The sequence below is a fragment of the Leucopleurus acutus genome, assembly GCF_964270905.1.
Source record: "Leucopleurus acutus genome assembly, chromosome: 10".
NCBI lineage: Eukaryota > Metazoa > Chordata > Mammalia > Artiodactyla > Delphinidae > Leucopleurus > Leucopleurus acutus.
Window position 1 is genome coordinate 46,378,130 of NC_139153.1, and position 22,443 is coordinate 46,400,572.

A 22,443-nucleotide genomic window follows, 5' to 3' on the forward strand; every position below is an offset into this window, starting at 1 on the left:
CGTCTCCCCTCCGCCCTACTCCCACTTCTCTTGGTCCTGCTTCTGCTCCTCCTCCAGCACCAGGGTTCGCTCTCGCTCCTTCACCAGCTGGACACCACAGTAGGTGACAAACAGGACGGCCAGCGTGGTCTGGGGGAACCCTGTGTGGGGAAGAGGTCATGCGCGCCTGGAAGCAGCTCCCCTTTCCCCCAGTGACTCTTCTCTCTCCCCGCTTGACCGTGCATCCTGCTGAGTCCCTGGGGAACTGCGGTGGGGTGGGGACATTTCAGGAGGTCACAGTCCTCGAGGTTGATACCTGGCATATTCCGTATCCCCCATCCCTCACCTGTGAGTAGCAGGCGCTTGGCGACCAGCTCTGTGAACTCAAAGCTGTTCAGGCTTACGAGGTTGTACATGATGATGGCCCAGAAGTTCATGGCCCCAAAGATGGCTCGGACCCTGCGGGACATCTGCTCCGACAGAGAGGCCTGCTGGGTCCAGGACAACATAGGCAGTGAGGTAAGAGGCCCAGGGGAAAGAGGACGTGGCGGGTCAGAGGCCTTGCCTAGGTGGCCACCTGGGTCCTGGGGATATGCCTCTGTCCCTGAGAGTCCCCGGTCAGCTCTCCCTCATTGTTAAAAGATGGGAAACTGAACTCTGGAGAGAGGGCAGGGCCTGAACAACGCAGCCAGGCCTGGGTGCCCCCCGACCCTGCAGGAGGGAAGGGAGGGCCAGGTACCACAGAGGGGGCCATTGCCCCGACGACCCGGAGGGGGGTGGTAGTGAGAAAGTTCTGGCCTGGCAGCCAAGTGTGGCTGGAAGACTCCAGAGAGCAGTAGTGCCACCCCCTCCAGTGCCCCAGACAACCCAGCCCCAGACCTTCCTTGCTCACCTCAATTCGTGCCAGGGGCCCCCACTCTGCCAGCTTCTGTACCCAGAGCTCAAAGTTGAGGCCAAAGCAGTTTAGGCATGACCACAAGTAGACAGTATCACAAGGTCCGAGCCACAGAGTGGTGACGGCAAACGTGGCCACAGTGGCCACCAGCTCTGGGATCACCTCAGAGTGCTCCCCACCGACGTGGTCATACACGTACCTGCAGGCAAGGCGGGAAAAGGGGCCGCTGGGAGTGTGGGAAAAGGCAGGTGGGAGACGGGCAAAGGATACACAACGGGGGCAGCTTCCTCAACGCTATCATCCTGGGCACATTCAACACCCTGGGCCTCAGGTGGCTGCCTCTCCTCTACCCAACTTCAAAATGTGGAGGGCTCAGCCTTGAACTTCCTGTCTTCTCTAGCTACCTTCATTTCTCCAAGCGATCTCATTCAGACTCTGAATACTGTCTCTATGCTGACAGGCCCCAAATCTGTCTCTCTAGTCTCTCTCCTGACTCATATATCCAACTGTTACCAGACGTCTCACATGAAGGACCAACTCCCCCATCCCTGCCCAAACCTACTTCATTCCCATCTCAGCTAATGATACCACCATCCATTCAGTTCTGGCCAGAAGCCTTGGTACCATCTTGGATTCTCAATTCCCCTCTCCACTCACATCCAGACCAGCAAATGCTATACGGGCTCCACTCGGTCCTGAGCACTGCTTATCACCTCCACTAACACCACCCTAGTCCAGGGGATCATCTCCTGTCACACAGATCACTGCAAGAGCCTCTTAAGTCATCTCCCTGCTTCTGCCTCTGCCCCCTACTGTCCGTTGTCCACACAGCAGCTAGAGGCATCTTTTAACAGTGTAACCCAGCTCACCTCACTTCCACAATCACACCCTCCCGCGATAGCTCCTCATTACAGTTAGAATAAACTCAACCACCTTCCTGTGGCTAGAAGATCCCACGTCATCTGGTTTCTGCCTCCCACCCTGACCTATCACCCACCACTCTCCCCTTCATTCACTATGCTGTCCCCTTACTGGTCTTTCTGATACTCAGACACACACAGCTGGCTCCTGTCTCAAGACCTTTGCACCTGTTGTTCCCTCTGCCTGGAATTCTCTTCTCCAAATTTCGTTATCACTCAAGTCTCAGTTCATCTCACAGAGGCCTACCTGAACCCCAACTAAAGAAGCTTCTACCCCATTACACTCTTTTATTTTCTTCATAACACTTACCACTCTCTAAAATTATCTTTTTTTTTTTAACCTGTTTATGGTCTGTTTCTCTCCACTAGGCTGTAAGTTCCATGAGTTCACAGCCTTTGTCATGTTCACTGCTGTATCCCCAGTGCCTAGAACAGTGCCTGGCACGTAGTAGATACTCAATAAATATCTGTTAAATAAATTCAGTAGAAGACCCATTGCATAACCAGCCTCTCTGTTCCTTGACCTCCTCGTTTCACCAATGGTTTCTTTTCCCCTCCACCTCAGTCACCCACTCCCATGGCCACACCCCAACTTTTGCACCACTTGTTTGATTCCTTCCTAATTCCCATCCTTCACCCTGCCCCCCCCCACCTGACCTGACTCCCTAGCTCCACTTCTTCAATCTCATTGACCTCCCCCCCACCTTCCTCATCTTGTGACCCACTCCTATTTTTACCACCCTTCTTAACTGTATTCAATGAGTCATCATTACAAATAACCTAAAAACCCTCCTCCCTCACTTCTTCCTTCTCACCCATCTGGGAAAGCCCAATCACCCACTTTCTCCTCACCTGCACCCAGGAAGCGAAGCCCTGATGGGAAAACCCCCACACCTTCACATATTAGAATCCATAAACCCACTACCCCCACCCCCACTTGAGCTGTCAGTGCCACGGTTTCTCTGGCCAGCATCTTCTCTCAGGCTCTGCCGTGGCTACTCCACCTCACCTTTCCTGCACGTGTGAATGGGTGTGGTGATCTAGGCAGGAGGAGAGAGGCAGCATCTGTGTGCCTCCCTCCATCCCCAACCCTGCGTCTCTCAGCTGATGACCTTGCCTCCTACTTCATGGAGAAACCCGAAGCTTTCAGAAGGAATCCCTCACCTTTCCACACTCACCTGCCATTCTTCTGCATCCACACTGGCCTTTCTTCCTCCTCCGTGGCCGAAGCCAGAGCTCTGCCTGGTTCCATCGCCTCCTCCCCTTCTCAGGGAGCTCACTCCATCAATCACCCCTCTATCCTGCGCTGCCAACTTCCTCCTTTCTATTGAATAATTCCCCTCGGCACCCAAGCATGTCCCATTATTTCCCGTCTTTAAAACACCCACTTCTCCCTTCGGCCACTTCTGTGTGTCCCCCTTCAGTACCAGGCTTCTTCCAGGAGCTGTCCACACGGGAACTACCCTGCAGTTCCTCTGTCCTCCACGTCCCCAGCCCCGACTCCTCCCCGCCCCTGCCTCTCCAGGGAAAGGCTGAGAACCTCCATGCCACCCACGCTCACGCTCAGTCTCTGGCTTCCTTGACACCAGCAGCATCTGACCCAGTTGCCCCTACCATGCCAGGATGGTCTTCCCTTAGCTTCCAGGGTGTCCCACGGTCCTGCCTTTTCTCCTGCTCCTCTGACCGCTCCTTTCAGGCCCTTCTGCCGGCTCCTTCAACCAGAGTCCTTCCGGGCACACGACTTCCCGGGGGTCATCGCCCTCTCCTTCCTGATGCCCTCAATCCACGGCCAGTTGCTGTCCAGGCTGCCTGCTGTGTGTCTCCACTCCATTTCTCTCACCTCCAGGGGCCCCACCCAAGTCCAAACCTCTGTCTTTCACTTCGACCTCTGCCATGACCTCCTCCCTCCGTCCCTGCTTCCTCTGGTCCAGAGGTGATCTTTGAAGACGTGGACCCACCTGGCCACGGCCCTGCTCAGCCACCTGGGGGATGGCTGTGACATCCCACCCCACCCCAACTCACCTGCAAAGCCAGTCGTTGATGCCACGGTCAAAGTGCCTGTGGGAGGAGAGCATACGGGTGGGAATCAGCCAGGAGATGAGCTCCGGGGCTTGGGGCAAGAGGCGAAGGGGAGGTGGGGATCCCGGAGGCGAGTCCCTGGACCTCGCACTCACGTCTCGGAGAAGACGTAGAGCGCTGTGATGCACTTGGGAGGCCGGGGCGGGTCCAAGTGGTCGAGGCGCGCCACGGTGTTGACGACGCCGAAGAGGACGGCCGCCTTCACCCAGTCGTACACCAGGTTTGAGTAGGCTAGGCCAGCTGGGGACAAGGGGTCGTCACGGCCCGGGGGGCATCACACCGACCTTCCCCCCCCGCACCCCCCCCCCCCGTCCCCCATCCCACCCCGGGTCTTCCCAAATCCAGGGGAGGCGCGGAGCCCTGCCCTCCCCTACGGACACTCTCTCCCCAGCTCGGGGTGGGGGTGGGGGTGTCCTTGCGTCCCGGCCGCCCCCACGGAGGCCCCGCCCCCACAGAGGCCCCGCCCCCACGTCCTGGGGGGAGGGGCTGGCCCCAGGGAGACCCTATCCGGCTGGGGAAATCAGCCCCAGGCCCCGGCGAGGTGGGCGGCCTCTGTCTGGTACCGCTGCCCGGCGTCACGGGGCAAACCTACCTCCAAGTCCCACGCGTTTCAAAGGCTAAATCCCCGCTCCCCCACCCTGCGATAGGTGCTGTACCCCGGGGCGCCAGCTTCCCCAGCTGTGACTCCGCCGCCATTGGGGCGCAGAGGGTCCGTCCTTCTGAAGTGGCGGCCCCGACCCCATCCCTGTTCTGGGCCCGGCGCGCACCCACCGAGGGCGCTGTCCGGGAGGCGGCTGGCGAACTTGAGGTCATTGGGGATGGTGAGGATGTAGAAGAAGTGGAAGAAGATGTCCACGGCCACGATGGCTACCACGCTGAGGCCCGCCTGGGCCCGGATGCGCCACAGCTCGCCCTCTCGCCGCACCGGCTCCACCTGGCTCACCTGAGGGACGGCTAGGGTCTGAGTGGAGGATGTAAGCCCTGCGCGAGGAGCCCTGTCTGAGCGGTGAGTCACGAGCTAGCTGTCTGGGGATGCGAGGGTGAGGGGAGACGCGGCTTCATCCTGGCAACGCTGAGAGTGGAGACACGGGCCCCTCTGGGGTCTGAGGGGCGTTCACTTCCGCCCGGGGGGGGGGCGCAGTCCTGTCTTGGGAGCCCACAGGGTGTCCCCTCACCTGAGCGTGGAAGCGATCAAAGGTCATAATGGGCCCGAAGAAGAAGAAGGGCAGGTAGAAATTGTACTTGAGCAGGTCAGCTAGGGAGTAGCGGCGGTCAGGGTGGGCACAGCTCTCCAGCGCAAAGCTGGTACAACGCAGCACCGTGAAACCACTGCCCCCGTGAAACAGCACCTCTTGAAGATCAAAAGTCCCTGTTACAAACCCGCTCTGGATGGGAGAGAACAGGCCGCCAGCTCACCAGGGTGCCCCTTGTCTCCGGGAAGCCCACCCAGCCTCCTGCAGGGGCCCAGCCTGGTCCTGCCGTCACCCTCTCTGCCAGCGCCCGTCAACACTGGCCACCGAGGGCCAATTTCATAAGTGCTGGGGCAGAGCAGGGAAGGGGCTGGACGTGTCTCTGCTGCGGTGGAGGCGACCGCCTTGTGGGCAGGGCATGCTCCGTGGTCAGACGCTTGAAGACGGGTGGGAAAGTGAAGGAGATGCTTGGGGAGACTTAGGAGGCAAACGTTTTGGATGGGGTGAGAGGTTTGGGGTTCTATCCCTGCACCCTCCACCCCTGCCCCGCCCCAGCACACACCTGCCAGGAGATGAGGGGGTCCAGCTTGAAAGAGGCGAGGCTGGCCAGGCCGAGGCCGAGACAGAGCCAGGGCTGGTGCAAGAGCGAGACAACATAGAGGCCCACGCAGTGGCCAAGCAGCAGCAGCAGGTACCACGGGCCCATCGTGCCCACCACCGCCAGGGCCCCGTACACAGCGTACATCCAGGAGCGGAGCTGTGGACAGGGAGGAGGCTTCGTCTACCTCTCCATGTGAACGGAGGTGGGAGCCCAATGGCTTCCCCGCAACTCTTGTGGCTGAGGGGGAGGGGGAGGCGGGGGGGGGGCTCAGGTCCAGCTCACCTGGGGGGCAACCATAGTGCAGAGTTTCGCAAACAGCACGTGTCCGGAGAGAGCGAGGAAGATGGCGTTGCGGAAGGAGGTGAACCACATCACCCACTCGAAGTCAGCCACGTCCTGGGGCAGGCCCAGGCAGGTTAAGGTGGGGCGGGGGCAGAGTGGGCTGGCGCTTGGGCTGCTCAGAGTCTCAACCCCTTCCCTGCCCCCAGAGTCTTCTTGTGCATTAGAGGAGAGCAACGGCTGAGGTCCCTGCCTTCCCCTCTGAGGGAAGTACCAGGGAGGTAGGTAGAGAGGAATGAGGGGCACCACGTGGGCTGCCCTGCTGCTCCGAGCTCCCCCTCTGTCCAGCACATTGCCTGACATTCCACCATTACTGCGTTGTTCCTGGGGAGGATGGTGCTGGAGGCCCTGCGGAAGCCCGTCTCGGTTTGTTTCCTAAATGAGCAGGGTCTGAGGCAGGCTTGATCTGGCCCCAGGAGGACAGAGGAGGGGCCAGTGGAGAAACTGAAGATGCTGAAAATTCAAGCCAGAGATCTTCCCCATTGCCAGCCCTCTGTTATGTGGGACCATTGGGAACAGGGGAGCGCGGGGAAGGGTTTGGGACAGGAGAGATGGGCCAGGGATCAGAGACCCCGGTCAGGGACCCTGCGCTGTGGGGGACCTACCATCTTCCGGCCAATGTACTCCCAGCCAGGTCGCACAGACTCCCGGAAGGCTTTCCTGTGGGCCCCACCTGAGAACAGAGTCTGGTCTCAGAGCGCTTCACACCCACACCTGCCTCTACAGCAAGGCTGATGCCACCCTCGGGGGACGGGAGAGGGTCTGGGTCTCTCTCCGCCTCTGCTTCTCTCTGGGTCTCACTGCGTGTCTGGGGCCAGGTCTCTGTATCCCTGAGTGTCTGAGACACACTCTCTCTCTTCCTCTGGCTCTGCCCAGGTCTCTGTCAGTGCTTCCGCATTTGAGTCTCCCTGTGGCTGCATCTGACTCGACCCCCTGGCCCCAAGGCCTAGGGACTGCCCTTGAGTCTGGAGCTCTAAGTTTCTGGCCTTGCTGGGTGGAGCCCTGAGACCCCCAGCGGAAGAACGGTCCCACCCCTCAGTCCCGGGGCCCAGCTGTTACCTTGTGAAGCCTCAAAGAGGCCCCGGCCAGCATAGCCTAGGGCCCCGCTCAGCACCAGGGAGTACAGGCCCAGCTCTGCTGCGGGCAAGGCCGTCTTGACGCCCATAGCCTGGATGGGGCTGAGGGAGACAGATTGGGTGAGGGCACTGCTGCCCCCCGGCCCTGCCTAGCCCAGTTCATGGTCCCCACTGAGGTGAAGCGGTCCCCATTCTGAAGAGAGACAGCCCCTTGGGCATCTCATGCCACCATTCTCCCCGCCCATGTCCCACTCCTCCCAGGCCCCCTGCCATTTGGTGCCCCCTCCTAGCCGCTACTCTCGGCCCCTCCCCCTTCCCACTGAAGGCTCTTGAAAGCATTGTCTTCACTCAGCCGGCCTTCTACACCTTCATTCACTGCTCCATACCTTTCAGGTGGACCGGTCCCCACCCTCTGCTCAAACTGCTCCTCCAAGGTCTCAGATGACTTTCTTGTGGAGAAACTCCCTCTGCATCACCTCAGTCATATTTCTGGCCCCTAGGGTTCCCACTCCCCTCAGTAAGTCTCTCTCAACTCCTGACAAATCCACCCCTCCTCCGGGCCCCTTTCTCTGATTCCATACCCTCCTGAGCTGCCTTTACTTCCTGTGACCTCCCCACGGGAGGAGGGAGGTCTAGCCTATCGCTTCTCATTGACCCCCATTATGCCAACCAGCCCCTGAGCCCCAGCCTGCCACATCCCTGGTTCCTGCCTGTGTCCGTGGCCACACCTGCCCACTCTCTCAGTGCTCTGTGTATCCAGGCCCTGGATGCCGGCTGGAGGCTGTGCTATTTGAGGAAGTGCCCTGGGGTAGGGGGTGTGGGGCTAGGCTGGGCCAGGCAGACACCGGGGAGTGTGCTGGCCGCTGCCCAAGGTGCTGACCAGCATTGGGCTCGGAGTGAGGCTGGCCACTCCCTCCTGCCAGGGCCTAGCTCATTCCCAGGAGTCCTCCTGGGTCATCCCTGGGACCTAAGCTAGCACCTGTGCCCTCTCTATCCTGCTCCGGCCTGACCCGTGGCCATCCTTTCAGGCTGGGCTGAGCGAGGTGGCTGGCATGGCCCTCTCTCCCGCCCCAGATCCTCTATATCTCCCTCACCAATTCCGAAACCGGCTCTCCTGGGCCGCCACAGTCGGCATTCTCCCCATTACACAGATGGAGGGCTCATGGACCAGAGAGGGGCAGGGACCTGTCAAGGTCACACAGCGGACCAGGGACAGGATTGAGTGTTCTCAGTGAGCCCCCCTGCAGTCTCTGATCGGAGAAGACCGTCCGCTGCCCCTGCCCCTACCAGCGGCCCGCCGGACCTGACTTCTACACCGCTGGCCTGAGGGCTGACGCACCTCCGCACGGGCCGGGTGGGGGTAGGGAGGCCCTGAGGATCGGGTTAAGGGAGCAGAAGCTTGAAACCGGAGCACGGTGAAGAGCCTGCGAAATAGCTTTGTCAGCTGCCTCCCACTCTCCACTTTCCAATTTTAGCTCCCCGTGGCCGGTGCCGGGTGTCCCCTGTGAGGCCTCTGTGAGCAAGGCCAGGGCTGGCCCCCAGCCTGGGACCTCTCCTGATAGACCCCAGACCTGGGCCAGCCTGTGCACAGAGGAGTGCCCCCTGCCCACTGGCCTGCCCGCCTGAGGTATACCTGGAGTAAAGCCCACTTTGGGGCCTGAGGTTTGCGATGAGGGGCCTGGGGTGGGCTCTACAGGTCTCAAGGACCCCGTAGTGGCTACATCCCTGGCTGGCACTGACCTTGAGGAAGCTGTGAGGGACCCTGGCACACTGCCCACCTCGGGGCTCTGGGGTCCTGCGTCCGACCGTGCGACCGTCCGACCAGCTGGGCTCTGGGGCCCCGGTGCGGTGTGTCCAGCTCTGGGGTCCCCACGCCCTCGAGGCTGTGAACGGTGAGTGGTGACAGCAGGAGGGGTGGGGGAGGAGGAGGGCAGGGAGGAGGTGGCCTTTCTGGAGCGGAGCTGCGCGAAGTGGAGCAGAGCTGAGTGCTGCAGAGCTGCTGGCCACAGGGAGCTGCAGGGAGGATTGGGGAGGGGCAGAAGGGGTGGCCATTGGCACAGGCTCAGACAGGGACACCTGGACCTCACTTCGACCTCCCTCCCCTGGTCCGTACAGCCTGTGTCTCCTTCTCACTGCTGGCCAGGACTCTCCTCTTCCAGGAAGCCTTCCAGGTGGCCCCCGCTGGCCTCTCTAGGCTTGTGAGCTACGCCCCCACCATGCAGACACACACTCATACCATGCACACACTTTCACGTGCAGCTCCATGAATTCCAGCGCACACCTTTACATGTGAATTCCCAACGGCTGTCCCATGGCACACCCACCTAGCCCCCTGCCCTGGTCCATTTCATCATGCAGAGAATCCTGGCTGGCCAGGCATCAGTGCCTGGGGGTGGACTGACTTGCCTAGTGGAATTGTAACTGGCAAGAGACATGTGGGCCCCATACCCCAGCCCTGTCCCATAGGGAGCTGACCAGGTGGAGGGGAGCTAGCAGAGTCACTTGAGTGGGTCCTTGGAGTGGCTGACATCCTCTCCACGGCAGGGTGGAGGCGGACAGCACTGTTCCTAAGAAACCAGGACCCCTCTGGGGGAGGGGAGTGGGGGGAAGGGGCAGCTGAGGCCTCAGCGCAGCCTACCTGATGCAGAGGGGTATCCTGAAGGCCACCCCACCGTGGCCTCAGAGCCCAGCTGGTTGGACGGATGTATGGTTGGATGCAGGACCTCAGAGTTCCACGGTGGGCAGTGTGCCAGGGTCCCTCACAACCTCCCCAAGGCCAGTGCCCCCCAGGGATCCAGCTACGCTGGGGTCCTTTGGGATGAGGATCTCAGAGCCTGTGAGGGCCTGTTTATGCATGTGCATGGGGGACAGGGTCTGGAGGGTAGAAGGAGCTGTGGGACTATGAGTCACAAGACAGGTCCTGGAGCCCGTGCTGACCCTCTGAGCCCAGTCACAGGCTCAGCGGAGACTGGAGGAGGAAGGAGTGTTCTCCTACCCCGACCCTCAGCAGGGGCGCTTCCAGGGCCTGAGCAAGGCCTGGGAGGGAGAGTGCCCTCCCTTCCCACAATACCCGGAGGCGCTGAGCTTCCTCTCAGCACACACTCCCCACAGAGTGACACGGAGGCCTGCACGGCGGGTCCCTCACTCTGAGAAGCATGAACGGTGATTACTGCACTGGAGCGGCTGCGTGCGGGCTGCAGTCATGGATCGTGGGTGCTAGAGGAGGCCAGCGTCGGGGAGGGGGTGTGCCTGAGCCAGACTGTGGGCGTTAAGGAGGGCTTCCTGGAGGAGGTGGGGCACCCGAGTAGAGTCCTGAGGTAGAGTCAGTGGTTGTTAGAGGAGAAATAAGTTCATCACAGTTCTGAGGCTGTACCTGGATTAACTCTTTTTAATGTCACCACAACCTCTAGGGAAGTGGTTGTTACCATTTTCCCCAGTTGGTAGAAGGGGAAACTGATGAACAGGAGGTTAGATTAAGTCACTGGCTCAGCCGCAGCAGCTTCTGGAGCTGATTGCCCTGCAGGGGCAAGAACCCAGCTCGCCCACACCTGGTGCTGGCTGAGAGCAGCCTGAGCCGGCCATGCAGCTGGTGCCCTCCTGAGGCTCCCAGAGAATGGCTCTGGGAGGCAGACGGGGTGGTCTGGCTTCACCGTTAGGAGCACAGGTACAGCCAGCTGACTCGAGCCTGAGCTCCGCCTTGCTGGCAACCCACTTCTCTGCGCCTCAGATACTCATCTGTAAATGGGCACACTGCCGGCCCTGACCTCACTGGGCTCCTGGGGGGACTCAATGGCTCACTCCGTGGCCAGGGCCTGGCTCACTGAACTGCTCATAAACAGAGGCTGTTAGAGAGGCTGAGACCCCTCGCTCCAGAGGCCAAGACGGGCAGCGCTCACACACAGCAGGAGGAGGGGTCCACCGGGCCACCGCGTGCGGTGGGGTGTGTAGGGAGCTTGGCTTGTGGGGATGGCAGGCGGGTAGAGGGCTAGGGAGGCCCCTTGGACCTGGGGCTGGACAGCCTGAGGCCAGCTTCCCCCGAGTGAGGGGTGGTGAGGGGAGGGCACCTGGTGCCCACAAAACGAGGGGCAGGAAGTGACTGGGCTAAGACCAGCAAGGGCTACTGGGAAAGATGGGCAGGGGGCCAGTTCTCTCAAGTCTCAAAGTCCTTTTCATTTGTTTCTTGTTGTCGCTCAAAGTAAAAAGTCGGGGAAAGTGTGTGTGTGGTATGTTGTTTATGGCGTGTGTGTGTGTGTGTGTGTGTGTGTGTGTGTGTGTGTGTGTAAGGCTCAGGGACTATAGGAGATACGGTGTGTGTGCAGGAGAGGGGGTGCATGGGCAGAGACTCCCTTGTGGGGTGGCCGTGAGCTCGCTGGAGGAGGGGATGGGGAGGCTAGTTCTGGCCACCGGATGCGAGGGCCCAGAGGAGTCCTCTTGCTGCAGGCCCCCCTGACCTGGCCTCCTGAGAGCAGGGGAGGGCCCAGGGACATGGGGACGTGTTTGGGGCTTGAATCAGCCTGAGCCAGACTGCAGCCTTGTCCAGTTCGGCTGTGGTGCCCCAAAGGCCCCCAAGGGGACAGTGGCCAAGCCACACCCATGGCTCAGCCGGGTCTCAGCTGTCAGTGTCGGAACCTGAGCGCCCAGGCCCACAGCCTGGCGTGCGGCCAGGGAGAGTCCTCACGTGAGGCGTCTCCACCCCCGGCCTCACTGCTTGCTGTTCCTCCACCCTCCAGGCACCCGTCTCCCGTTCCCACCACCTTGTGGCTCCGGGTAGGGACCTCAGCGTTCCCATCTGTGAAAGGCAGGTCCAGCCCACCTGCTGCCCACCTGCCTGAGGGCTGGGAGGTCCTCCTCGGGGCCGCAGGGACAGGCAGTGCTGCTCAGGAGGGACCACAGGCACTAACCTGGACAGACCAGGTTGCCGCGCTCCGTGCCTGGCCCACCTTCAGGGCCCCAGCCCTTGGTCCTTCTGACAACCCTTTCTTCTCCTGGGCCTTCCCCTCCCCACCCCCTTACCCACCCACACCCCAGGGAGATTGGAAGGACAGCCCTCACCCCACCCAGACCTGGGCATTGAGCCCAGAAGCCAACAGGAAAGGTGGGAGGCTCTGAGATGCGGCTTTCTGTCTCTGCATACCCCCAACCCATCCCGCCCCGTCGCGGCGCTCTATTTCCCACGCCTCTCTGACCGGACAGGCAGCTCCCTGAAGGCCGCAGCAGCAAGTCGGATTCGCCTCCGGCCCCCTCACAGGCCTGGAGAGGCTGGTATGCCGTTGGCACTCGATGACTGCTTGATGGCCAGCTGGCTCGGTAGATGGTGGCCTGGGAATCTGTCTCCCCAGCTGATCTGGGGCTTCCAGGAGCTCGGGGACTGAGTCTGCCTCACCTGGCACCCCCTCGCCTAGGGCAGAGTAATTGCTGAACAAGTATTTGTGGAACTAATAGAGGTAATACTGTGGGCTGGCGTTTATTGAGCGCCTACTGTGTGCCAGCCGCTGCACCAGCACTTGGCACCTTTTAGCTCAGTGAGTCCTGAAGAGGGATTCTGCTGGGGGAATGGAGCAGACCTGCTCTAAGCACACACGTGTGTGTGTGTGTGTGTGTGTGTGTGTGTGTGTGTGTGTGTGTGTGTGTGTGTAGACGCACATTCCCGCTCGTGAAGACTGGTCGCTTGTGTCACTTGTGCAGTGACTCACATATGCGACATACATACCGCGAACCCCCTCCATGGGGGAAGCTACCTGGGGCTTCTGGGACCCTGTCTGCTCGAGCCCTTCCTCGGGGATGGGGCTGAGGAGGGACTCCATGCTGGCCCCGCTACTCAGAGCCCCAACCCTGCATGGGGTGACAGGTCTAGAGACCCCCAGCAAGTGTAGTGAAGGCCATGAGGATGAAAGGGTGCTCAGTTTCCCTGTGAAGGAAGTTTTCTCTGATCCCATGTGAAGGGAAATGGCTAGGCAGGGCCCGTGAGTGTGGAGTCAGCACTGTCTGCTGGAACATGTGTGTCCACATATGATTCATGCTTCTGAGTCTAGGTATTTGTGTGCACCTGTGTCTTTGTGTGGGCCCCTGTGTGCACAGGTGTGGCCAGGGTGTCTGGGGTCGGGGTGTGTGGCTACCCTCCGTGGAGCCACCCCTCCCCGTGGCAGTAACTGCAGTCGAGAGGGGTGACACTGCGGCAGTCACAGAGGGGCCTGGGGGCTCTCCTGCAGCAGCCCTCCCAGTTCACCCGTGTGCTGTGGTGAGGCAGGTACACTATGCCTTCGCCTGGACCCACTGCCTCAAAATCCCCCTGCCCAGAGCTCCAAGCCGGCCCCACCTCTGCCCTCTGCCACGAGCACCCACCAGCTGCAGCCTTTTGGAAGCAAAAAGAGGCGCCTCTTGGGGCAGCTGGCAGGGGGACAGAGCTGCCCAGCACTGGGTAGGCACGCCCACCCTGGGTATTCGGATCTGCTGGAGGACCCTGGCTTTTGCAGGCAGGCAGGCCAGGGTTAAATATTAGCTCCGTGTCTTTCTGTGAGCCTCAGTTTCTCCATCTGTAAAACAGGGTGACAACCCCCTGGGTTACTAGAGGTCTAGATGGAATCGGATTTCCACAGTAGGTGCCCACTCACTGGGAGCTGTGGTGATCATGAAAATCATCATTATTATTACAAGCCTGAGGGTCTGCACCTAAGGAAGGACCCTAAGGGGTGGGCCGACAAGGTGGCTAGGAGCATGGTGCCCCCAAGTCTGTAGAGGGTGGGGATGCCCACAGATAGAGCATTGGAGGTAGGAGTGGGGTGTGAGGATGCTCTGGTGAGGGAGGTGGGGCGGGGCTGGGCGGCCTGGGGGATGCTCCCAGCCTGGAGCCCTCTGGGCTCTCCTGCACATGTGGAGCCCTGTGGGCATGCAGGGTCCCCCGCTAGGCTCTAGGACAAGGGCAGTGAGCACCTGCCCAAGGGACTGCATCTGTCCGTTCACAGCCGGCTTCTCATCCCAGAGCTCTTGCTGCTGCCGACAGGCTGCTGGCCTCCTCCCTTGCCATCGCTAAGCGTGCCCAGGGCTTCTCCTTTGCCCTCCTGCCATGGGATGTTGGCTCTTGTTGCCCTTGGAGAGCCTCTTCTAGGAGAAGGGGCCCAGCTGGCTGCCCCAGGTTGGCTTCCAGGAGCAGATGGAGTCCTCAGATAGAGCCTCGTCCTCTCAAGGCCTAAGGCTGCCCCGTCCAGCCAGGCTGACACTGGGCCGCCATCCTAGCGCTTGTCTGCCTTCTGCTGCCGCAGGGCCTGCAGGAAGACCCCTTTCACCTGGCCCAGGGTCTCATGGTACATTCGGAAGTCCTCCTCCTTTCCCCGGAGGGCACTGCTTAGGGCAGCCTTCAGCATTTCGTTCTCCTCCACCTGGATGGCCAGCCTAGACCACACAGAGAAGAGGGCTCAGCGCGGCTGAGCTGGCACACGTGAGTGTGTGTACATGCGTGTAGAGGGCCCTGGGAAAGGCTGCCAGCTCGGCTGCTCTTCAGACTCAGGGTACTCTCTGAACTCCTCTCAGGGACCCTTGGGGGAATACCATGTGGGATTCCTGTCTGGGCCCAGCCACAGCTACTGGGCCTGGTACCCAGTCGTTCCCCCAAATGTTGGCTGCCTCAGGTATGAGTACTAATTTATAGAGGTTCCCCCTTTCCCACCACTGCATTTGACCTTAAAAGGTTTAATTGAATGAGAAAAGTGGGTTCAGTGACCCACACTTGATAAAACTTCTCTTGGGACCATGGGCTCTTTAGGGTTATGGCTGGGTTTCTCTGCCCTCTGATGGCCAGTTACTGAATTGCAGGCCTAGAACCCAGGACCCAGCAGGACCAGCCTTCTGGGCAAATAGAAGGCAAAGGGGGAGGGACGTGATCCCTCTGCCTATCAAAACACCTCCACCCAGACAACACCACCCTTTCAGGAAGACGGGGCAGGGAGCACCTGGTGGTCAGCTCCTCCATCTGGGATTCCATGGGCACATTGGAGATCTGGGCAGAAGACGGGTCCTTCCTCTCACTCTCCTTTGGGTTGTGCCTGGTGTTAGAGGTGGGCACACCTGTGGGGCAGCAGCAGCCACTTTCTGTGGTGAGGCCATGGCCCTGTGTTAACACTTCCTTCTCCCACCCCCAACTGTCCACTTCCTGCTTCTCCACTTGTTGAAACATTAGACCTCCTTCAAGGTGCAGGACAAGGGCTGCCTTCCTCCAGGCCCTGACTGCCTGCTTTGTACCAAGGAGGTTCCTCTCACTACTCTCTCCATATTTGCACTCTATAAGTTTCTGGAAGACAGCTGGGCCTGAGGTCTGGCCTGCAGGTCGAGTCTGAGTCTAGGCTGTCACCACATCTGATGCCCTCTTACCACTGGGTCCCCCACCTCCAGTCTCCATCCATACGTACAGGGGATCCACGGTGGCTGGGGCCAGGGGACAAAGAGTGCTCAGAAAAAGAAATCAAAGCCCACCTGGTGGGGAACTCAAGCACTGTCACAGCATCAGAAAACGTCTGTGCTGAACAGGCCCTCAGTGGTGGCATAGCGCAGGGGAAATCACTTGGCACCAGCAGACCTGGCTTTTACTTCCTGTTGTGTGGCCCCAGGTAAATCATCAACCTCTCTGAGCTGGTTTCCTCACCTGTAACGTGAGGCTAATAGTTCTTGCCTCTAGAGCTCTGTGAGGCCACAGTGAATACACATTTGGCCCTCAAGGCCTGTGTGATGGGACCACCTCCTCAGCACCTCGTGACTTCCCTACCTCACCACATATTCCCCTCCCCATGATCCAGTCTCACTACCTCCAAGCCTCCAGCCGTGTGCCCACCTCAGGGCCCTTGCACTTCTTCTTCCTTCGGTTATCTATGCCACATCCTCACCCCCTTCCGCCATCTCTGCTCAGACATCAGCTCATCAGTTCGGGTGGCCACCCCGTAGAAGACAGCTGCTCTCTGTACCTCCTGTCCCCTTATACTCAGCTGTAAACTACAGCACTCGCCTCTATCTGACCTACCATCTTTTACTGGTTTATTGTTCTCTTCCCCACTGGCATGGAACTGCCACGGGGGACCACATTGCACAGTCAGGCTCCCTATTGTACAGGCGGAGGGGTGTGCTATGCCCCCAAGAGGGGCGGTGCTCTTCCCATGTCACAGGCCAGCATGGACAGAAGCCACATGGTCACTTTCTCCCCAGGCAGTTGCCCTTCCCTGTCCAGGCAGGACCAAAGTGGTTTCCCCTGCTGTGGCTTAGCCGTCCCTAGTTGGGAGCCCCGCCACGTGGCAGGAGGTGAGTCCATGGCCTGGAGACACTACATTCCTAAGGGACCTGTTTCTGCAAGCCCAGCAGGGCTAAGTCCCCAGGACCTTCCCCAGCCTGGACTCTCAGCAGCTCCTGGAAGGCCCCTGGAGCCCTGGCCCTGCTGGTGGGAGAATGACACCACTCCCCCTCTGTGTCCTACTTCTGGAATGTCCTCCTGAAACGCTCTGATCTCTGCGCTGGGAAAAAAATCTGAGTGTTCTTGGCTGGGGGCGGGGGAGTACTGGGGTGTTGAGAGGCAGGGAAGTTGGGGGGCAACACCTCTACTCCCGAGCCTGGAGCGGTTGGGATGGGGATGTTGGAGAGAGGCAGGCTCATCCTCTTCACACTGAAGGTTCTTCCTCCCCAGAAATGGCTTCTGGTTCTGGCATCCCACGCCCTCACTTCCCCAGCCCCACAAGATGCTGCCGCTTCTGGTCTGGAGACTGTACCTTAAGAACCACTGTGTTAGAGCAGTAGAACTAACCTTTTTTTTTTTTTTTTTTTTTGAGGTACGTGGGCCTCTCACTGTTGTGGCCTCTCCTGTTGTGGAGCACAGGCTCCAGACGTGCAGGCTCAGCGGCCATGGCTCACGGGCCCAGCCGCTCCGCTGCATATGGGATCTTCCCGGACCGGGGCACGAACCCCCGTCCCCTGCATCGGCAGGCGGACTCTCAACCACTGCGCCACCAGGGAAGCCCTAGAACTAACCTTTTGATTTAGGACAACTAAACCGTCCTCTGGAGCTGGTGTGGTCATGTGATTAGGATCTGGCCAATGGGATGAAAGCATAAGTGACACAAGCAACCTTAGGGTCCTGCCCTTGAAAGGTAAGGAGCTCAGGAAAGAGGGAGGAGCCAGTCAGCAGCACCGGTCAGCCCCTCCGTCAGGGTGGAGCTTTGCCTGCCCCTGCTGCTGTGTGTCCTCTCCCCCCTGGCCCCCGAGTCAGAACCAGGAGCCCCAGAGCACCGTGGGCCCAATGTGACCCCGGGCCGGCCCCACCTCAGCCCCACCTGTTTTGCTCCTGGGGGCTGCTCTCTGAGAAGCTGACGTCCTCCCAGGCTCCAGGCGCATCTTCTCCAGGTGCTGCTCCAGCACCGCGGTGCGGTGCCGCTCCTCCTGCAGCTTCCTCTCTGACTCCAGAAGCTTGCTGTTGCTCTCCTCCACCCTGGTGATGAGAGAGCAGGGGCTGCCATAAGCCCTGGCACCCCACCTGCTCAGGCTGTCAGAGAGGTGGGCACACCTTACACCAGTGGGCATGGGACTTGTTCTTCCTGATTTTTATTGCAGTAATATAGGAATGTGCATTTAAAACCATATCGTTCTCTCCAAGGCTTAAAATGAAAAAAAACAAAAACAAAACAACACACAGCCTCTCCCCACTCCTCCTCACTCCCAATTTCTGCTCTCCAGAAGCAACCACTTCTACTGCTTTGAGCTGTTTCTTCCACTACTGCCATATTTCTACAGATGCTTATGCTGCTAATTTTTTAAGTCTTAAATATAATCTTTTGACTTCCTGTCAGGCAACGTGAGAACTTCGTTTTATTTTAGTACTCTCTCCTTGCCAAACAGAATCGCCTCTTCACCTCCCGATGTAGTTATATTACCATTTTTTGGCTCAATTAGTGTTGGGTGGTGTATTCGTTTTCTATTGCTGCTGTAACAAATTACCACAAACTTAGCTTAAAACAACACAGATTTATCGCTCCGTGGTTCTGTAAGTCAGAAGTTCAGCAGGTTCTGTGGGTTTCTCTGCTCCAGGTTTCACAAGCCAAAATCAAGGTGTTGGCTGACCTGGGCTCTTACCTGGAGTTTCCAGGGGAGCATCTGCTTCCAGGCTCGTCCAAGTTGTTGGAAGGATTCAGTTCCAACTGAAGGACTGAAATCCCTGTTTCCCGCTGGTTGTCAGCTGGGTGACTTTCATCTTTTAGAGGCTACTTGGCCCCCTCCATCTTCAAAGCCAGCCAGATACCCTTTTCATGCTTTGACTCTAACCTCTTCTGAAGCATCTCTCTGGCCCGGGCTGGAGAAATTTCTCTGCTTTTAAGGGCTCAAGTGATTAGATTGGGCCCACCTGGTAATCCAGGATAATCTTCCTATTTCAGGGTCCATAACGATCATCACATCTGCAGAGTCTCTTTTACCATATAACATAAAGTATTCACAGGCACAAGAGTGGGGTGAAGGGCACTGAGGACAAAATCCTGTCTACCACAAGGGGTTACGTTAGGAAGATTATTCAGACAGGCAGTATACTCATGATTACAGTTTCTTATTTGCTTGCTTTTCCTGGATTTAGTGATTGCTTTCTGTTTGTTATTATTATTATTATTCTGTATATGCCTGTCATGAATTCATGGGCCTTGAAGAATTTGTTATTTGGTTATTTTACTAAAGGATCTGATTACTTTCACTGAGGCTGGGGCTAAGGTCCTTCTTGTGGTTAGGTATGGCATTTCAGACTTCTGTGCTACTGAAGGCTCAGCTAGAAGGCCAGGACTGTCCCAAGAGATCTCACCCAAGCAAAGGATTACATACGTACATACACACATGCAAATCAGAGCGGAAGCCTGGATGCGTACGTGCAGTGTTGGAGGAAGTGTTCTTCCCACCTTGGTGAAGAGTCAAGAAGGAACAGAATGGTAACAATTTTGAAAAGAATACAACTACCAACACAAAACTGTATGCCAGCATAGTATACAGCTACTAACACAACCTGTTCAAGCGTGTTCCTTGAAACTTATTTGCAAAAGCAAAAGACTAAAATAACCTAAAGGTCCATCAAAAACTAATGAAAAAAACTAAAAACTAATGAAAATTAAATAAAATTCAGTTCCCCCAAAGCTCTAGGGTATCAGCTGAGAGAGAATCACACACGCATGACTCTGAGAGTGAGTGTCTCTTTAATTTTGTGCCCTAGGCGCCTTGCTTGCCCCACCCTCATCCCAGAGGCCCTGGAAGATGAGGCACCACACGGAGAGAGAGGCCACGTACAGGAGAATGGAGGTGCCCCTGCTGAGCTGGCTGAACGGGGCATGTGAGTGATCCAGGTGGCATGATGTGAAACAGAATTACCTAGGCCACCCACAGAATGGTAAGAAAGAACAAACCATCGTGTTTGAGGCCACTGGGTTTGGGATGGTGCAGCAGTAGATAACCAAGTCACCTTGATGCACAAATCCACCGCCCCAAAACTCAGGTGTAGCTCAAAGGAGGGACATCCCTGGTGATCCAGTGGTTAAGACTCTGCGCTCCCAATGCAGGGGGCCGGGGTTCGATACCTGGTCAGGGAACTAAGATCCTACATACCACAACTAAGCCTGCACCGCAACTGGAGAAGCCCCGCACCGCAATGAAGACCCAGCACAGCCAAAATAAATAATTAAATAAATTAAATAAAAAAAAAAAAGAAACTCAAAGGAATTGAGAGAGAAAGTCATAATTGGGTATATTTCTTCCATTGGATAGGTTAGAGGCTTGTATTATCCACTATATATATAATTTTTAAATTTATTTATTTTAAAATAAATTTATTTATTTATTTTTTATTTTTAGCTGCATTTGGTCTTCATTGCTGTGCACAGGCTTTCTCTAGCTGCAGCGAGCGGGGGCCACTCTTCGTTGCGGTGCACGGGCTTCTCATTGCGGTGGCTTCTCTTGTTGTGGAGCATGGGCTCTAGGCACACGGGGTTCAGTAGTTGTGGCATACGGGCTCAGTAGTTGTGCACAGGCTTAGTTGCTCTGCGGCATGTGGGATCTTCCCAGACCAGGGCTCGAACCCGTGTCCCCTGCATTAGCAGGTAGATTCTTAACAACTGCACCATATAATATAATGGAGGGAAGCCCTCTATTATATTTCAATGACAGAAAAAGAATTAATGTTACTTTTTCTCATTTGCTTGAGCGTGTCTGCAATTCATATCCTCTCTTTTCTACTGAAAAGAAAACAAAGCTGACCACTCCTCACTGCTTAGGGAGTGGCCATCCCAGCACTGCAGCTCCTTTGGTGACTGTACTCCATCTTTCCCTTTGGCAAGCTGCCCCTCCTCCATTTCATTTTTTTTTTTTTTTTTGGCCGCGCTGCACGGCATGCAGGATCTTAGTTCCCTGACCAGGGATCGAACCCACACCCACTGCAGTGGAAGTGCGGAGCCTTAACCACTGGACAGCCAGGGAATTCCCACCCCTCTTCCATTATGTCAGCACCTGGAGGTCCTTCCAGTCAGGGTGCCTGGCCTGTGTCCAGGGTTGGACGTGTGAGCCACCCCAGGCCCGCTAGACCTTCTCTCCTAGAAACCACTGGCACAAGAACTGAAAGCCACTGGGCCTACATCGTTCCAGTGGCCCAGGAGAGACCACTCAAGGGTTCCTGCTACCAAGGTCCCTGGATCTTCTTGGGCTCCTCTTCTGCGCTGCAAAGGAGGGCAGTACTTTGGAGTCGGCCAGCACCTTCCCACTCTCTCCTTTCCCTTAATGTAGCCAGAATTGGTTTCTATTGTCTGTCACCAAAGAGCCCTGACTGACATGTGACACGGCCTGTTCAGGCAGACATTCAGTGTGGTCCTTGATATTTTTCAGTGCGGAGGTCACATGGTTGGGCCATGTGTTGGCCTGGGCACCTACAGTTCTTGCCAAAAGGGTCACTTGAGCAAGGAACACTGATTTATCTGAATAGAAATCTGTCAACAACCCCTTGGAGGAAACCAAACCCCCTGGTCCACTGCCTTGGGCCACATACTTTCCTCCCCCAACCAGGGAAGTCTCAGCTCCCCATCTATCAGTGGCTCTCTTCCTCTTTGTAATTCCAGACCTCAGTCTAGCCTGGGACTTCTTCCCACCAAAGCCGCCAGTGACACCGAGTGCCGTGCCATGCTCACGCAAGATCTTCATCACTGGTGAGTTGATCCGACTGCAGAGAGATTTACCTACTGCAGAGAGTCCCTCCCTTGAGATGCCCACCTCACAGCCACCTGCATGCACCTGTCCTACGGGGGGCACGTAGGACAGGGCAAACCACAAGTGTGACACCGGGTCCCCGAGACAGAGGGGCACTTGAGGGTCACGTGAGATGTGGCTGGGAATGCCCGGGGCCAACACTGTGGGAGCCAGACTCACCAGTGAGGTGGACCCAGTCATGGACGCGGCCTGGCCTCTGTCCAAGAGGGATGCCCTTGGGCCAGGCTGCCCACCCTCAGCCCACCTAGGCCCGTGAGAGTGCATCCCTGGCGCCAGGTGTTACCGTTTCTGCAGAACGGTGACGAACTCGGTGAGCCGGTCACGCTCCACCTCAGCGGCCTGCCACAGGGCTTTGAACTCTGTCACCTGTGTCTGCCAGGCTTTTTGTTCTGGGGAGTCCGAGAACCTGGGGACCAAGGTGCGGGCAGAGGTCATTTAAGGGTTACCTGAAGAGATGCTTATCCCTGTGGTGGTGGGAGGGGCTGGAAGGACATTCAGGGGTCCTCAGAGGGTGCCAGAGAGAAGAAGCCAATCCAGCCCCTCCCGGCCTCTTCCATTGGCTTCTTCTCAGTTTACTGTTCCTGGGCCTGCTGAAGTCTCTAGACCTCACTTAGCTTGCTCCAGAGCCAGACCCCAGCAGGGCTGTAGTTTCATCAGCACCTTTGTCCGTCCAATCCCTGTAGGGGCCTGGAATTAGTCTGGTGGCTATGGAAGTTGGCTCTTGGGGACCTGGGGGTGCCCTGGGAACCTGTGTGGCCTGGGACCTGACCACCCTTCTCAGTGTCAGGTAGGCCCAGCCTCTGTCTCCCTGTCAGCCTGTCCTGGCCGTCCTGTATCTCCTGGCATGGCCCCAAGCCCAGTCCACTTTCCTGGACCCTGGACACTTGCTTTGTAATTTGGTCAGTTTTCTCCAGCCCTGATCCAGCCCATCACCGGTTCCCTCCTCACCACTGGGCCTTCCCTGCTGGCTGGGGTTGGGACCCAAGGTGAGCTCCGCCCCCCACCCCAAGCCCCCAGAGCCCATGTATGAGTGCCAAGCTGTTTTCTGCTCTGCCCTCGCCCTTCCCAAGGAGACCCTGGTGATGCTGACTCGCTCTTCCAGAATCACAGGACA

General features: G+C 57.8%; 2 protein-coding genes across 2 annotated transcripts in view; both read right to left on the reverse strand.

The window, feature by feature from the left end:
- Positions 1–15: 15 nt before the first annotated feature.
- Positions 16–7,168, reverse strand: HHATL (hedgehog acyltransferase like; the record flags this gene model as incomplete). The annotated part of the gene is made up of 11 exons (XM_082847601.1): positions 16–140; positions 326–467; positions 872–1,073; positions 3,817–3,852; positions 3,969–4,113; positions 4,645–4,816; positions 5,049–5,258; positions 5,626–5,820; positions 5,947–6,060; positions 6,609–6,676; positions 7,063–7,168. The coding sequence occupies 11 exons, from the start codon at positions 7,166–7,168 to the stop codon at positions 16–18; spliced, it is 1,515 nt and encodes a 504-aa protein (XP_082703727.1).
- Positions 7,169–14,308: 7,140 nt separating this feature from the next.
- Positions 14,309–22,443, reverse strand: part of CCDC13 (coiled-coil domain containing 13) — a gene marked incomplete at its 3' end in the record, with an annotated part of 29,778 nt that continues 21,643 nt past the window's right edge. The window contains exons 13-16 of the mRNA XM_082849094.1: positions 21,613–21,735; positions 17,384–17,538; positions 15,026–15,140; positions 14,309–14,468 (exon numbers count right to left, since the gene is read on the reverse strand). Coding sequence (XP_082705220.1) covers positions 14,309–14,468; positions 15,026–15,140; positions 17,384–17,538; positions 21,613–21,735 — 553 coding nt within the window. The remainder of the gene's footprint in view (positions 14,469–15,025; positions 15,141–17,383; positions 17,539–21,612; positions 21,736–22,443) is intronic.